The sequence below is a fragment of the Erpetoichthys calabaricus genome, chromosome 3 (genome assembly GCF_900747795.2).
Source record: "Erpetoichthys calabaricus chromosome 3, fErpCal1.3, whole genome shotgun sequence".
In the NCBI taxonomy this organism is placed as follows: domain Eukaryota; kingdom Metazoa; phylum Chordata; class Cladistia; order Polypteriformes; family Polypteridae; genus Erpetoichthys; species Erpetoichthys calabaricus.
Window position 1 is genome coordinate 122,777,305 of NC_041396.2, and position 17,383 is coordinate 122,794,687.

Here is a 17,383-nt window from a genome sequence, read left to right on the forward strand (position 1 = left end):
AAGTTTATAGAAACGCTCCCGCTGCGGATTGCAATAACGTGAAAAGACTGTGAATGCAGTAGGGACAAATGAAGGAGGAGCCGCAAACAGCGAAGAACAAAAAATTCATTAAACAATTGAGAAGGGAGCGAGTGAAGCATACAAGCATGTTCATAAGGGAAACAAAGCACGGTGTAAAACGTAAGTTTAAATTAAGTTTATAGAAACGCTCCCGCTGCGGATTGCAATAACATATTCGCGAGATAAAAGTTTAATGAGAAGACACGAGGTATAAACGAACCACACGCCGTAGCTCAACGTTAGGGGCAACAGTTTCAACCATTCTATGATCTGCTTCTCGCAACTGAAAGACGGCACATGGCGGATGTTAGCCCACTTGCTGACCACAACGTTAGGGGCTTCAACTCTGGCGCTGACGATATTCGATTCTCGAGAGGGGATGCAGTGAGTGTGTATGCCTGATGAGCCCAGAATTAAGGAGAAACATGTGTCGCATACTCTTTGCATTATTTGAAAGTAAACTATTAAAACCATTCTATGATCAGCTTCTGGGAACAGAAAGAGGGCACGTGGCGGATGTAAGGCGACTTCCTGACCAACCACAAGCGTAACCTGGCAGGTAACCATCCATACAGTCAGATTGTGATTCAGAAAACGAATGCCATGAGTTTAATTACCACGATCTACATACTGTCAAATAAACGAAACACACGCCGTAGCGGGACAGCTGTGAAAAGCGAGGTTCACAAAAAAACAGATCCTTAACAAATTGTTATTGGTATATTTTCGATCCGTTTAAAAAGGTTTTATTTTCTTCTTAAAAAATTAAAAGCAGTACTTCGCCGCAACGAAGCTCGAGAATTTGGCTATATATATATCTGCTTCTCACAATTAAAAGAGGGCACGTGGCGGATTTTAGACGACTTCATGACCAAACATAAGTGTTACCTGCCAGGTAGGGTTACCACTTTTAATACAAAAAAAATAAGGGACGCATACTGCAGCGGGTGCCACATCCCAGTGCCAACAGTTTGCGGACTCTACTTAAAAGACCCGCCCTCCTCACTGGACAGTTAAAAAGACCAATCAAACTAATGATGACATCAAGTATTACCCAATCAAAAGTAGGAAAGGAGGCATCTTCATAAAATGCGTGTGGGATGATTTGCAATAGACGCTGCTTTAAAAAAAATGATAAAAAAAATACGGGACAAATCCCGTCCCGTATTGATTCAAAACGGGACGCGCAATTTCATTCTCAAATACGAGATGATTCCGTATTTTAAAGGACGGGTGGCAACCCTACAGTGCCAGGTAACCACCCATACAATCAGATTGTGATTCAGACTAGGAATGCAATGAATGTAATTACCCCGATCTACGTACAAGGCGAAAGTCTTGCAACATTCTAAGATGATGGGTTGGGATAAGTACACCATAGAACATAAAAGAGCTTATGAAGCCTTGAACCGAAAAAAGCAAGATCTCAGAGATTGTAAAAAAAAAAAATAGGAGGTAATGTCGTTTTACTCGCTGTAGATTTTAGTCAAACATTACCAGTTGTTTCACGAGGGAGACCAGCAGATGAACTCAACACGTGTTTAAAATCCATGCTTCTCCCACGCTCGGTTATATGTCGCGTGTTCTCGGGTAGGTGCACCAAAAAATGTATACATTTAAGCATGTAATGGGCAAACAAAAAATGAGGTATACCCGAAGGCACTGCAGTAGTACTTAATGTAACTTTTCTTCTTAAATGTTAATGTTTTACTGTTTAATAATTTATACGCTTCTTATATGTTGTTCAAATTCTTTTATCAAAATACCAGTGACAGCGCAATGCACGATAACGTGGAGTGAATACACCATACGCATCCGCCCACGGCCGCCCTGGTGTGCGCAGATAGGAGTTGATTCTACAATAAAATAAAATAAAGATAAAAACCCAGGATTGTTTCCTGCCTTGTGCCCTCTGTTGGCTGGGATTGGCTCCAGCAGACCCCCGTGACCCTGTGTTCGGATTCAGCGGGTTGGAAAATGGATGGATGGATAGATAAAAAGAGTAATACAATCATCACCCATAAAGCGGATAGTAGACGTGACGTTCTATATGTGTACCAGATTTCAAGTCAATAGGTGAAATGGTTTACGAGCTACAGGTGATTTAAAATCCTGGACAGACAAACCAATAGCCACGGTAGCAAATTACAGAAGAAGATTTTACTGTTTAATAATTTATATTTATATGAAATGTGCTTCTTATATATTACTTCATATTCTCATATGATAATGATGTTAGTGTTGTTTATATTGATTTCTATGTTATTGAAACTGCATGTATGTATGTGTGTGTGTGTGTGTATATATATATATATATATATATGTATATATATGACAGCAACACTCATAACAATGACAACACAATTACATTGACAATCATGTTACGTTATTTTTAAAATGTTTCCTTTTCTTTTTCATAACCTCTTTAACACACTACTTCTCCGCTGCGAAGCGCGGGTATTTTGCTATTTATCTATATATATATATAGATAAATAGGAGAGTTGGGATCCGAGAGACTGTGTTTGTGTGTTTGTGGAGGGATGGAGAGTTAAGGCGGGTGTTGGAGTCACGTGATCATCTCCCCTCCCATTCACCTCATTTCATTCACTTCATTTCGCTCCAAGCTGAGCTCCGCAGCTGGCGCGGTCTTGCTGTTCTTGATTTGCTTTTCACATGGCCAAGTATACGTTGCATGCTCAAGAGTAAGCTCAGCGCACAACTTGGTCATATTACAACCGGAGGGGCGAACTGACAACATTGTATACAAAGAGATCCTTAACAAATAATTATTGGTATAATTTCCCTCAGTTTATTATTTAAAATTTTAAAGCAGTACTTCGCCGCTGCGAAGCGCGGGTATTTTGCTAGTGTATATATATACAGTGATCCCTCGCTATATTGCACTTCACTCCATCGCGGATTTTATATGTAAGCATATTTAAATATATATCGCGGATTTTTTGCTGGTTCGCAGATTTCTGCGGACAATGGGTCTTTTAATTTCTGGTACATGCTTCCTCAGTTGCTTTGCCCAGTTGATTTCATACAAGGGACGCTATTGGCAGATGGCTGAGAAGCTACCCAACTTAGTCAGCACAAGAGAGAGAGAGAAACTACATACGGGCATTATTAAAATGCAGAGCATATATTGAATCTGTCGAAGATGCTTTTTTAATTTTATATACTACTAGCAAAATACCCGCGCTTCGCAGCGGAGAAGTAGTGTGTTAAAGAGGTTATGAAAAAGTAAAGGAAACATTTTAAAAATAACGTAACATGATTGTCAATGTAATTGTGTTGTCATTGTTATGAGTGTTGCTGTCATATATATATACATATACATATACACATATATTGCAGTGTGTCAGAAAGTTGTCTTCTCAGGGTTCTGTCCAAAGTAAAAATTATTTAAATTCAGGTCCTCTGCCAACTGACGACCAGAGAATCCTGCCGAAACTATGCCAACTGTGATAGTTTGAGGTCTCCGTGACCCCTTGAACCCTCAGACTCGACTCCAGACACCAGGTATAAGTCCAAATATAAATATTTATGAGGACAATAACCTGCACAAAACACCCTCCTCTCCACAATACTCAATAATAATAATAATAATAAACAATAATCCTCCACACTCCCAGACGCATTGCCACCCTTCCACCCAGCTCAGCTCGACGTCTGGGATTTCCTATAGTCCTTTTATATTCCCTGACCCGGAAGTGTTTCCCATCCTACAGTCCATGTGATTTATTATCACTTCCGGGTCAGATAAAAAGTCCTTTTCTTCAACCCGGAACTTGCCTACGACGAACTTCCGGGTTATAGGGCACAAACTCCTCTCTGGGCCTCCCTGCAGCGTCATCTGTTGGCCCCTGTGATATCCAGCAGGGCTGTAAAGGAAAACTCCATCGTCCATGATTCCCTGCTGGTATTCGGGGCACTTCCATGCAGCAGGGACAGCTCCATCTGGCGGCCTGGGGGTGTTGGCCAGGGTGACAGGCCGGCCATATCCCACAATATATACACACATATACAGATATATCATACATATATATATATATATATATATATAATATTATATATACATATACGCATATATTTTATATATATATATTCACAGCATTTGTAGTCTGTGTCACAATCTGATTGTATGGGTGGTTACCTACCAGGTAACGCTTGTGGTTGGCCAGCAATCTGCTAACATCCGCCACGGTGCCCTCAGTTTGTGAGGAGCAGATCATAGAATGGTTGAAATAGTTTTACTGTCAAATAAATGCAAAGAGTACGCGACACGTGTTTCGCCCTCATTCTGGGCTCATCCGGCGTACACACTCCACTGCACTCCCTCTCGGGAATCGAACCTCGGACGTCAGCGCCAGAGGCGATGCCCCTAACGTTGCGCCACAGAGTGTGGTTCGTTTATTTGACAGCATGTAGATCGGGGTAATTACATTCACAGCATTCGTAGTCTGTGTCACAATCTGATTGTATGGGTGGTTACCTACCAGGTAACGCTTGTGGTTGGCCAGCAATCTGCTAACATCCGCCACGGTGCCCTCAGTTTGTGAGGAGCAGATCATAGAATGGTTGAAATAGAGAGGGAGTGCAGTGGAGTGTGTACGCCTGATGAGCCCAGAATGAGGGCGAAACACGTGTCGCGTACTCTTTGCATTTATTTGACAGTAAAACTATTTCGACTATATATATATATATATATATATATATATACACACATACATACATATACACACATACATACATATACACACATACATGCACTTACAATAACATAGAAATGAATATAAACAACATTAACATCATTATCATATGAGAATATGAAGTAATATATAAGAAGCACATTTCATATAAATATAAATTATTAAACAGTAAAATCTTCTTCTATAATTTGCTACCATGGCTATTCGTTTGTCTGTCCAGGATTTTAAATCACCTGTAGCTCGCAAACCGTTTCACCTATTGACTTGAAATCTGGTACACATATAGTACGTCATGTCTGCTGTCCGCTTTATGGGTGATGATTGTATTACTCTTTTTATCTTTATTTTATTTTATTGTAGAATCAACTCCTATCTGCGCACACCAGGGCGGCCGTGGGTGGATGCGTATGGTGTATTCACTCCATGTTATCGTGCATTGCGCTGTCACTGGTATTTTGATAAAAAAGAATTTGAACAACATATAAGAAGCGTACAAATTATTAAACAGTAAAACATTAACATTTAAGAAGTAAAGTTACATTGAGTACTACTGCAGTGCCTTCGGTATACCTCATTTTTTCTTTGCCCATTACATGCTTAAATGTATACATTTTTTGGTGTACCTACCCGAGAACACGCGACATATAACCGACCGTGGGAGAAGCATAGATTTTAAACACGCGTTGAGTTCATCTGCTGGTCTCCCTCGTGGAATAACTGGTAACGTTTGACTAAAATCTACAGCGAGTAAAACGACATTACCTCCTTTTTTTTTTTTTTTTTACGATCTCTGAGATCTTGCTTTTTTTGGTTCAAAGCTTCATAAACTCTTTTATGTTCCATGGTGCACTTATCCCAAACCATCATCTTTGAATGTTGCAAGACTTTCGCCTTGTATGTAGATCGGGGTAATTACATTCATTGCATTCCTAGTCTGAATCACAATCTGATTGTAACATCCGCTACGTGCCCTCTTTTAATTGCGAGAAGCAGATATATATAGCCAAATTCTTGCGCTTTGTTGCGGCGAAGTACTGCTTTTAATTTTTTATTAAGAAGAAAAGAAAACCTTTTTAAACAGATCGAAAATATACCAATAACAGTTTGTTAAGGATCTGTTTTTTTGTGAAGCTCCCTTTTCACAGCTGTCGCGCTATGGCGTGTGTTTCGTTTATTTGACAGTATGTAGATCGTGGTAATTACATTCATGGCATTCGTTTTCTGAATCACAATCTGATTGTATGGGTGGTTACCTGCAAGGTCACGCTTGTGGTTTGTCAGCAAGTCGCCTTACGTCCGCCACGTGCCCCCATTCTGTTCCCAGAAGCGTTTCTATAAACTTAATTTAAACCTGCGTTTTACACCGTGCTTTTTTCCCTTATGAAGATGCTTGTATGCTTCACTCGCTCGCTTCTTATTGTTTCGCTCCCTTCTCAATTGTTTAATGAATTTTTTGTTCTTCGCGGTTTGCGGCTCTTCCTGCATTTCTCCCTACTGCGTTCTTTTATCTCGCGAATATGTTATTGCAATCCACAGCGGGAGCGTTTCTATAAACTTAATTTAAACTTACGTTTTACACCGTGCTTTGTTTCCCTTATGAAGATGCTTGTATGGTTCACTCGCTCGCTTCTTATTGTTTCGCTCCCTTCTCAATTGTTTAACACTAGAATTACCAGAGCCTAAGAAAAAACTCGTATATCCGGCCCACCTTAAATCGCTTCTTAAATCCGTTCACACCTCTCCGCCAGCATCCTTTGTCCTCTAAATGTGCTGATAAAAGACAAGCTGCCAGCAGCCGGCTATTCCATCCCCCCACCGAGTTAGAACGTGAGCGAACTTTTCCCAGCTCACGCCTTGATTGTTTACCTGGGACTGAAGTACAGTTTTACAGTGGAAATGATAGATCGTTATTTGGAAGACTTCCGTTTCTAAAGTAATCTGTGTAAACACATTGTTAAAACAGAAACTTTTTCATATTTTAGTAATAAATGTTACAAAATGTAGTAGGCATAAACTATAGAATATATAAAGCCAGAGTTCCAAAGATCAAATAAACACTTTCACAAAAGCTTCAAGAATGATTCAACAGCTTCTGTGGCGTAGTGCGCTAAGGTTTGCCTCTTAGCGCAGAGCAGCTTTTCCTTGCCTCACAGACCTGAGTTCGATTCCCCGCTGGGGATGAAGTGTTGCTTTTTTTTCTTTTCTTTTACACCTCAAACGGACATAAAATTTATACATTGGTATGCACTGTCAGTTACTGAGATCGTTATATTTTCATGTGGGATGCTCCTTTTAAAATATTTTTTTAACAATTGAGACTGCAATTAACAGAAACAACTGTCCTTATAACTTATTTTTAAGATCCATAACACACAGACAGACAGAGCACTGCGTAATAGAGAGACAGACAGGCAGAGAAGTCACTAGATATAGAAATAAACAGGGAAGCCATGTGTACTGAAAGAAAAAAAGAACAACATGTGCGTTGTCCCTGCTGTACTGAATAAGCGCAGGCGCTCTAACATCACCCCTCCCCCGATCTGTCAGATGGGGGGAGGGGTGATGTTAGAGCGCCTGCGCTTATTCAGTACAGCAGGGACAACGCACATGTTGTTCTTTTTTTCTTTCAGTACACGTGGCTTCCCTGTTTATTTCTATATCTAGTGACTTCTCTGCCTGTCTGTCTCTCTATTACGCAGTGCTCTGTCTGTCTGTGTGTTATGGATCTTAAAAATAAGTTATAAGGACAGTTGTTCCTGTTAATTGCAGTCTCAATTGTTAAAAAAAATATTTTAAAAGGAGCATCCCACATGAAAATATAACGATCTCAGTAACTGACAGTGCATACCAATGTATAAATTTTATGTCCGTTTGAGGTGTAAAAGAAAAGAAAAAAAAGCAACACTTCATCCCCAGCGGGGAATCGAACTCAGGTCTGTGAGGCAAGGAAAAGCTGCTCTGCGCTAAGAGGCAAACCTTAGCGCACTACGCCACAGAAGCTGTTGAATCATTCTTGAAGCTTTTGTGAAAGTGTTTATTTGATCTTTGGAACTCTGGCTTTATATATTCTATAGTTTATGCCTACTACATTTTGTAACATTTATTACTAAAATATGAAAAAGTTTCTGTTTTAACAATGTGTTTACACAGATTACTTTAGAAACGGAAGTCTTCCAAATAACGATCTATCATTTCCACTGTAAAACTGCACTTCACTCCCAGGTAAACAATCAAGGCGTGAGCTGGGAAAAGTTCGCTCACGTTCTAACTCGGTGGGGGGATGGAATAGCCGGCTGCTGGCAGCTTGTCTTTTATCAGCACATTTAGAGGACAAAGGATGCTGGCAGAGAGGTGTGAACGGATTTAAGAAGCGATTTAAGGTGGGCCGGATATACGAGTTTTTTCTTAGGCTCTGGTAATTCTAGTGTTAATGAATTTTTTGTTCTTCGCTGTTTGCGGCGCCAGAGTTGAAGCCCCTAACGTTGCGGTCAGCAAGTCGGCTAACATCCACCATGTGCCGTCTTTCAGTTGCGAGAAGCAGATCATAGAATGGTTTTAATAGTTTACTTTCAAATAATGCAAAGAGTATGCTACACGTGTTTCTCCCTAATTCTGGACTCATCAGGCGTACACACTCACTGCATCCGCTCTGGGGAATCGAATCTCGAACATGAGCGCCAGAGGTGAAGCCCCTAACGTTGCGCTACGGCATGTGGTTCGTTTATACCTCGCGTCTTCTCATTAAACTTTTATCTCCCGAATATGTTATTGCAATCCGCAGCGGGAGCGTTTCTATAAACTTAATTTAAACTTACGTTTTACACCGTGCTTTGTTTCCCTTATGAAGATGCTTGTATGCTTTAGTCGCTCGCTTCTTATTGTTTCGCTCCCTTCTCAATTGTTTAATGAATTTTTTGTTCTTCGCTGTTTGCGGCTCCTCCTTCCTTTCTCCCTACTGCGTTCACAGTCTTTTCACGTGATTACGTGGGAGACGTGATGACGTGACACTCAACTCCTCCTCCCACGGCCATTGAGCTGCCATCCATTACAGTATATTGTGAAAAAAGAGGTTCCAGTTATGACCATTACGCGTTGAATTTCGAAATGAAACCTGCCTAACTTTTGTAAGTAAGCTGTAAGGAATCAGCCTGCCAAATTTCAGCCTTCCACCTACACGGGAAGTTGCAGAATTAGTGATGAGTCAGTGAGGGCTTTGCCTTTTATTAATTAGTATAGATAAAGAAGAGGACTTGGCATATAGCCCTGTGGAGATCTAGTGCTGAACATCAGAGTTGAGGAGTGGTGGGTCCCCAGCTTAAGTCTGTGGTTGGTTAATTAAGAAGTCCTTGATCCATCCAGTGTGTGCTGATTGACATCCAGGTTGAGCTGTTTGCTCACCATCCTGCTAGGGATGATTGTGTTAAAGGCGGAACTGAAGTCTACAGATAACATCCTCTTGTATGCCCCCTGGTATTCTAAGTGAGTCGCTGCAGCATGGAGAGCTGTATTATCACTAGAATCCCTGAAGCCTGCAAAAATATTCGTAATGCCAGGCCACCTTAATTTTCCTTGCACCTCCTCATCAGTGTCTTTGTTTTACAAATCTGTCAGTCACAGAGGTAGCTGAAGTCTCTTTATCTGGGAGTGAGGTGTCTGGAATTGTATAGGGCAGGGGTGGGCAGATTCAGTCCTGGAGGGCCGCCGTGGCTGCAGGTTTTTGCTCCAACCCAATTGCTTAATAAGAAGCCCTTATTGCTCAAGTAACACTTCAGCTTCACTTTAGTTGTCTCGCTCGTTAAGATTTTGAACCCTTATTGCTTATTTTAGTCTTAAACAGCTGTGTTTTTGGTTTTTAATTGCTCCTAATTAGCAATACCATTCAAATGACAAAAGAGACCAGCATTTCTCTATTTAGCTTGTTTTCATTTACACCTGTGTGTATTTATCACACACTATTTGGTTTAATTAAATACTTGGAAGGAAAGTGAAGAAAAAAAAGTGAAGCACTGAGAATTACTCATCTGTTTTAGACTTCAAATCATTTGGATGATATCCTTAGAAAAGAAAATAAATCTAGGATATGAGAATGACCTGACATGGCAGAGTTAAAGCACTAGCAAGCCATGCAATTAAATAATTGACAAGGATTGGTTTTTAATTAAGCAACTGGGTTGGAACAAAAACCTGCAACCATTGCGGCCCTCCAGGACTGAATATGCCCACCCCTGGTATAGGGTAAATAACATATCGTTATTTGTAATACATACATTTCATGTGTGTTCTATGTCTAAGGTAGCCTGGCATTACAAATATTTTCGCAGGCTTCAGGTATTTTAGTGTTAATGACATCTTCTGTTGACCTGTTTGCTCTGATGGTGAGTTGATGCAGGTCCCAGGTGGGTAGAAGTGAAGATTAGATGTGCCTCAGGACTAGCTTCTCGAAGCATTCATTATAGTGGGGGTGAGAACTACAGGTCAGTTGTCATTATGGCTGCTGATTAGTGTCTTTGGAACAGGCACAATGATTGCAAACTTAAAGTATTTAGGGACAGTGCATTATGACAGAGAGAGATTAAAAATGTTGCTGAACACCTCTCCCAGCTGTCCTGTGCAGTCTCGGATTGCCCTCCCTTGAATTCCATCTGGGCCACCAGCTTACCTTAGGTTGACACAGTGAAGTGCTCTTCTATCAGGTGTGCAAACAGTAAATGCCATACTGTTAGTAGTTGATGACAGTGTCATTCTGGTCTCTGCATCAGTTACCTCATTCACCTCAAATGGGGGGAAAAAGTGGTTGATGTTCCTCTGCTAGTGAGTCACTGCTGCTAATGGTTGGGTCTTTCCTGCCTTTATAGTTTGCAAATTATTAATGTGTAGGGCTTGAATACTTATGCAAACACTAACTTTTGAGTTTTTCTTCTTAAATATTTACAGAAAATGGTTTATTTTGACTTTGGAAATGTATTGTTACCGCAGAAGATTTGACTTTAAAAATACTGAATGGATAAATTCTGTATGTGTACAAATCTTCTGTCATGCAGAAAATTATGATGACCTTCAAAAGGATTGAATACTTTTGCACACCACTGAGTGTATGTTTGTGTATGTACTTTTTTTGTTTTGGATTTGTTTGTTCAGATTGGAATTTTCTGTTTGTAAGAGAAAGGAGAAAACAGTACTGGTACTGTAAAGGAGGTTCTAGAAAATGTGGTTTTTTTTTTAAACATTTTTTCACAATTTTACAGGTGTGCTGATGGCTTCTGTTTACACTGGGATCTATTTGAGGCTAAAGGGATCAAAAACACCATGGAAAGACAAGTTGAAGCTGGCTCACTTTGCCTGGATTTCCCCCTTGTGCTTCTTGCCCAACAAAGAACAGGTGAAGTTTACAAATACGTGCTTTCTATTGAGTCCTTTTAATTTTGAGTTGTAACATGAATGCTAACGTTGTATATATACAGATTTCTTTTCAAAATATTACACTGAAGAAAAAGATTATCTTTGATGTGCAAATCTTTGAAAGTCATACTTGTTTTTAAAATTGCTTTTTAGATTTGCATTTTAAACAGTGTTAAAGATAAAATGGGTTATCAAGTACTATAACAAATCTGTTTTTTTCTCAGGCTACTGCTGCATAACGCTAACTACTAAAGTACATCATCACTGTCTTTCAAGTTTCTCCCTAGAAAAGTTATCATTTGAAACTTTAAACATGTGTCTTCAACAAATAATGTTCATCTTTCCATTAGGGTCACATGTATCCTTGTGTGTGAAGGATATATGCCTGCTAAAGCATGACTGAAGAAGTGACAACTGTAAGACTTGCATAGCATTATGTGTATTATTACATGACTCACAACCCTGCCTTGTGTTCTGCCTGGGATGAAGCAGATTTCAGAAGCCACCGTGGTGCTGCAGCTGCACTGCATTTGTTTTGCTTGATATTTTTTTTCCCACACTCAATTCCAACATACAGTATTTCCCTCCACACCTCAACGTGCAACATACAAAGCATTTTCCCTATTATGTATACTTTTTGACTGTGTGATCACATTTTAAAAAGAGTGTGCCTTGTCTGGGACACAGAGAATGATACACAGGAGCTTTCCAGCATGTCTGCTTAGCTGCTGCTAGACCATGGTTTTGTTTCTAGGTAGCTGTGAAAGGGCTTAAGATAGCATGCTTGGAGAAAGCAACTTCAGCAAGTCACTTTGGAGACCTGCAGCTGAAGTTAGTGATGGGCAAACAGCCCTGTGAAGCTTTTGAAGCTTCTTATCCTAACAGGAAAGGGGATCAAAAGTTTCAGAGCTCCAAAAATAATATCATCTGGAGGTTTACAGATTTCATAGTAGCCATGAGCTTGAGACACAGGAGGAAGCATGCATATGAGCCATTGGTGATTGCAATATTTAAATTGAACAAGCGCACATGTTCATTTTGATGTTATGATAATCATGTTATGTAAAAGCTAAAATAAATTGACATGTTAGTGTGTACAACAATTTTCTACAATGCAATTATTTTTAAATTATGTTTACCTAAAGATGTTGCCATGACAGCAACCATTTTGAATACATTGTAAGCTATCACTAATTCATAATTATGTGGCAGCTTTTTCATGTGAGGAGATTTTTTCTGTGAGGCCATGTGAAAGATTATTATTTTTCTGTCAGTGTTAGGTGCATAATACTACTAAGGGGGAAAAGAGTGTCATAACAGAGTTTAGGGAATGTGCTTGTGGAACAGGACACCTATAAAATGGTTTAGGGGAATGTGTCTACAGTATTAATGACATGTTGTAAGTTCCAGTACGGAAGAAAATTATAGTATTTACCTAATTGTCACATAAGCAGCAGTTTACCAGTCCCTTTTATTGTAAACTTGGGGGGGGGGGGGGGATTATTATAGGTAAGCATGCCTATAGCAGTTAGGAAAGGGGAGAGGAAGAAGGGCCACAAATTACACAAAGTGTGTAGAAAAGTCTGCTCAGAAAATAATTCAAAGTAGTCCTTAAGAGTGGAACAAGGAGAGAACAGAACCTCAAAATGTTCCTATTGAAAGTGGAAGAATGTACTGCTCATTTCCCTTGCAAAGATGTTAAAAATAATTTCTGAAAATTACTGCAGTCTACTTATGACTTTTCACTGTAGGAAATAAGTAAATAAAGCAAGGTAAATAGGTGTATAACATTTCTCTCTTATAAACAAGGTACAGCGAAAGCAAAAGTGCGATGCGCATTCTTTCTCCGATGTAGAACCCTCATCTGAGTTCACCTCTGTTATAGCACGTCTTTATGTGAAAGCAGCAGTGTCAGATCGGGGGGAAGTGTGAAAGTGACTGGGAGAATAAATATAAATTAAAATAACAAAAATAAAATAACGCTAACCTTTACAGTACCATAAATTTACACCAGCTGTTACAGACTCAAATCAAATGTATGTTTTTATTCTATAATAGTAAGAATAAGAGCAGCTCACTTCTCAAAATGGAGGTGTCCGAGATCGAACCCGTGAACTTTTAGATACCAGTTCTTACCGCTGCGCCACCAAAGCGATCGTATTAAATGCATGTCAACGCAGCCTAACGCAAGTTCTTTTTCTGCAGTTATATTCTTGAATAAAAGCACACTTGTTTTGTTATAGTACCTTTTGTGAAAATGTCTATTTGATATTTGGATTCTAGGCTTCACACATTATACACTTCATGTCTACATTTTGTCAATTATTACTAAAACATGAAAAACATTTCTGTTTTAACAATGTGTTTGCTTAAATTGTTCTAGACATGAAACACACATGAAATGCATGTGTTCCAAATAACGATATATTATTTACTCAATACAGCTCAAGGTGTCTCACTCCCTGATAATCAAGGCTTGAGGTGGGAGAACGTTTTGTCCTTTCTGTGATGGTGGGGGGTGTGATAGCAGGCTGCTTGTGTTGATCGACACATTTACAAGACAAAAAATGCTGACGAAGAGGTGGGAAGGATTTAAGGTGGGCCGGAATTAAAGTTTTTCATAGGCTTTGGTAATTCTAGTGTTAAAACATCTTAACGTTGGTAAAAATACACATTAGATCTCGGGAAAGATAATGCAAGAATTGGATGATATTTTAGCATCAGAAAGTAGATGTAAAATTTTGAAAAATGCACTTTCTGAAAATAATTTGTGTGATGAAACTGAAGATATCTTGGTTTTAAAGCAGCTGATTGTTTTCATTTTTATATTGGTCAACTAAATAAAGAGATTGGGGCAGTTTTGTAACATCCTGTAATATGATTGATGACACAACTGAGATTATTATTAATACGCTTTAGAATTTGTAACCTGAATGGCCTAGGATATGATGGAGCAGTTGTTATAACTGGGAAATAAAAGGGAGTTATAAGATAGAACAAACTGACTTACGGTCCACTGTCATTGTGTAAACCACTGACTGCCTGTTGCTGATGTCTAGGCAGCTGCTGAACTGCATTATTTAGTGAAATTTAATGATATGTTGAGACAATTTTTTTCTTCTTCCAAACTTCTTCCATAAGGATAGCTGGTTTTACAATGATCCAAAATAATAGTTCATCATATTAATTCATCAGATTAGAGTTAAAATGGCTAATGACACTAAAAATATATCTCAATATTCTGTAGTATGAGGCAAACATGTACATGGAAACAATCATTAGTGATTTATGCGTAAAAGTTGTGTGTGAAAAATTGAGCAGTTCACTCAGTTTGGAATTTTTAAACCAATCCAATGCCTCATGAAGGCTTTGCTCAGAATAGGGGCATTGATTTGAAAAGCAAAGAGTGATGGTGTACTTGTTAACCTAGTATGACAGACAGGACGCCTGTGGTCATGATGGATAAACCTTTTATGGCTGGAAAATCTCCTGAGAGAACGTGTTAAAAATAAACAAAACTTGTTGCAAAGACAACACCTTTCTCTAAAACTAGATTATATTTTCGCATTCATAGGCATCACTGTGCTAGTGGCAAAAGTGAATGATGCACTGCTATACATGGTGTTTGTCACCAAATGTGACTAGTGCACTTCTTAGGGATTGTTCCTGCCTTGTACCCAGTAATTGCTGGGGTAGCAATTATATACACACACATATACACCGGCTGTTACAGACTCAAAGAAATCAAATATATGTTTTTATTCTATAATAATAATAACAAGGGGGCTCCGCCCCCTGCTCGCTTCGCTCGCCTACCCCCGGCGTTTTGAACCCGTGCCCGCCAGGCAGCCACATGGGAGGATGATGCACGTTTAATACTGAGCGTTCGCCCGTGTCACTCTGGGGCCCCCAACTGTGAATACGGAGCTCCGTCTGTACTATTATGCGGTGCATTGTGGACTACTGCAGACCCCGTAGTGTTTCCCGTTTCAGTTTGTATCTCGGTCAGTCGAGCTTTTGTTTTTGAAGCTTTTGAATTCCGGTCTTCATTATCTTTAACCTGCTGTCCATGTGTTTGGCCCCCTCGTTTAACCTGTTCTTTCTACTCTGTCTTTCATTTCTGATCTCGCTTTATTCTGCTTTTGTTTTAATGACACCTGGTCCGCGGTGAACATATTTTCCCTTTTTCGAGTAATAATTTTCATTTTTTTGCGATATTGTGATGTTTATCGTACTGTTAATAATGCATCACTGTAATGTGATTCACCTATGCAGTATAGTTCGAGCCTGCTTCGCTTCCGCAGTTTGAGACATGCGCTGCATGCGTCTACGTTCATTGTATCTGTCCATTTGGGCTCGTTTCTGTACCTGTGTTAGTTGAGCTTTTTGTTTTTGGAGCCGAGACAGTTTTTCTTCTGCGGTTTCAGAAGCGCGTTGTAGGCGCCTACGTTTATTGTTTTTTTTCATGCGGGCTCATCTGTGTGGTTCCGTTACTCGAGCCGTATCGTTTTGCAGCCGTGATCGTGAATTCATGACTGCTCTGTTCTTTGTCGTTAGTAATATAGATAGATAGATAGATACTTTATTAATCCCAATGGGAAATTCACATTCTTCAGCAGCAGCATACTGATACAATAAATAATATTAAATTAAAGAATGATAACAATGCAGGTGAAAAACAGAAAAACAGACAATAACTATGTATAATGTTGAATGTTAACGTTTACCCCTCTGGGTGGAATAAGAGTCGCATAGTTTGGGGGAGAAACGATCTCCTCAATCTGTCAGTGGAGCAGGACAGTGACAGCAGTCTGTCGCTGAAGCTGCTCTTCTGTCTGGAGATGATACTATTAAGTGGATGCAGTGGATTCTCCATAATTGATAGGAGCCTGCTGAGCGCCCTTCGCTCTGCCACAGATGTTAAACTGTCCAGCTCCATGCCAACAATAGAGCTTGCCTTCCTCACCAGTTTGTCCAGACGTGAGGCATCTTTCCTCTTAATGCTGCCTCCCCAGCACACCACTGCGTAGAAGAGGGCACTCGCCACAACTGTCTGATAGAACATCTGCAGCATCTTATTGCAGATGTTGAAGGACGCCAGCCTTCTAAGGTAGTATAACCGGCTCTGTCCTTTCTTGCACAGCGCATCAGTATTGGCAGTCCAGTCTAATTTATCATCCAGCTGCACTCCCAGATATTTATAGGTCTGCACCATCTGCACACAGTAACCTTTGATGATCACTGGGTCTATGAGGGGTCTGGGCCTCATAAAATCCACCACCAGCTCTTTGGTTTTGCTGGTGTTCAGGTGTAGGTGGTTTGAGTCGCACCATTTAACAAAGTCATTGATTAGGTCCCTATACTCCTCCTCCAGCCCATTCCTGATGCAGCCCACGATAGCAGTGTCATCAGCGAACTTTTGCACATGGCAGGACTCCGAGTTGTATTGGAAGTCCGATGTATATAGGCTGAACAGGACCGGAGAAAGTACAGTCCCCTGTGGCGCTCCTGTGTTGCTGACCACAATGTCAGACGTGCAGTTCCCAAGACGCACATACTGAGGTCTGTCTTTAAGATAGTCCATGATCCATGCCACTAGGTATGAATCTAATCCCATCTCTGTCAGCTTGTCCCTAAGGAGCAGAAGTTGGATTGTGTTGAAGGCGCTAGAGAAGTCTAGAAACATAATTCTTACAGCACCACTACCTCTGTCCAAGTGAGAGAGGGATCGGTGTAGCATATAGATGATGGCATCCTCTGCTCCCACCTTCTCCTGATATGCAAACTGCAGAGGGTCAAGGGCGTGTTGAACCTGTGGCCTAAGGTGGTGAAGCAGCAGCCTCTCCATGGTCTTCATCACATGTGATGTCAGAGCAACAGGCCGAAAGTCATTCAGCTCACTAGGACGTGATACCTTTGGGATTGGGGTGATACAAGATGTTTTCCAAAGCCTCGGGACTTTCCCCTGTTCCAGGCTCAGGTTGAAGATGCGCTGTAGAGGGCCCCCCAGCTCCGATGCACAGACCTTCAGCAGTCGTGGCGATACTCCATCTGGACCCGCTGCTTTGCTGGCACGAAGTCTCCTCAGCTCTCTGCTCACTTGCGCTGTTGTAATTATGGGTGGGGATGTCTTTCCTATGCTGGTATCAGCAGAAGGATGTATGGAGGGTGCAATACTCCGAGGTGAGAGTGAGAGTGGGTTAGGGTG

The 17,383-nt window shown here is 40.4% G+C and overlaps 1 protein-coding gene across 2 annotated transcripts in view; it reads left to right on the plus strand.

Annotated features, from left to right (window-relative positions):
* Window positions 1-17,383, plus strand: part of urb2 (URB2 ribosome biogenesis homolog) — a 187,102-nt gene that overhangs the window by 30,902 nt on the left and 138,817 nt on the right. For both annotated transcript variants that reach the window (XM_051924247.1, XM_051924246.1), the window contains exon 2: window positions 11,022-11,155. In XM_051924247.1, the coding sequence (XP_051780207.1) occupies window positions 11,030-11,155 (126 nt within the window). In that variant the 5' untranslated portion in view covers window positions 11,022-11,029. The remainder of the gene's footprint in view (window positions 1-11,021; window positions 11,156-17,383) is intronic.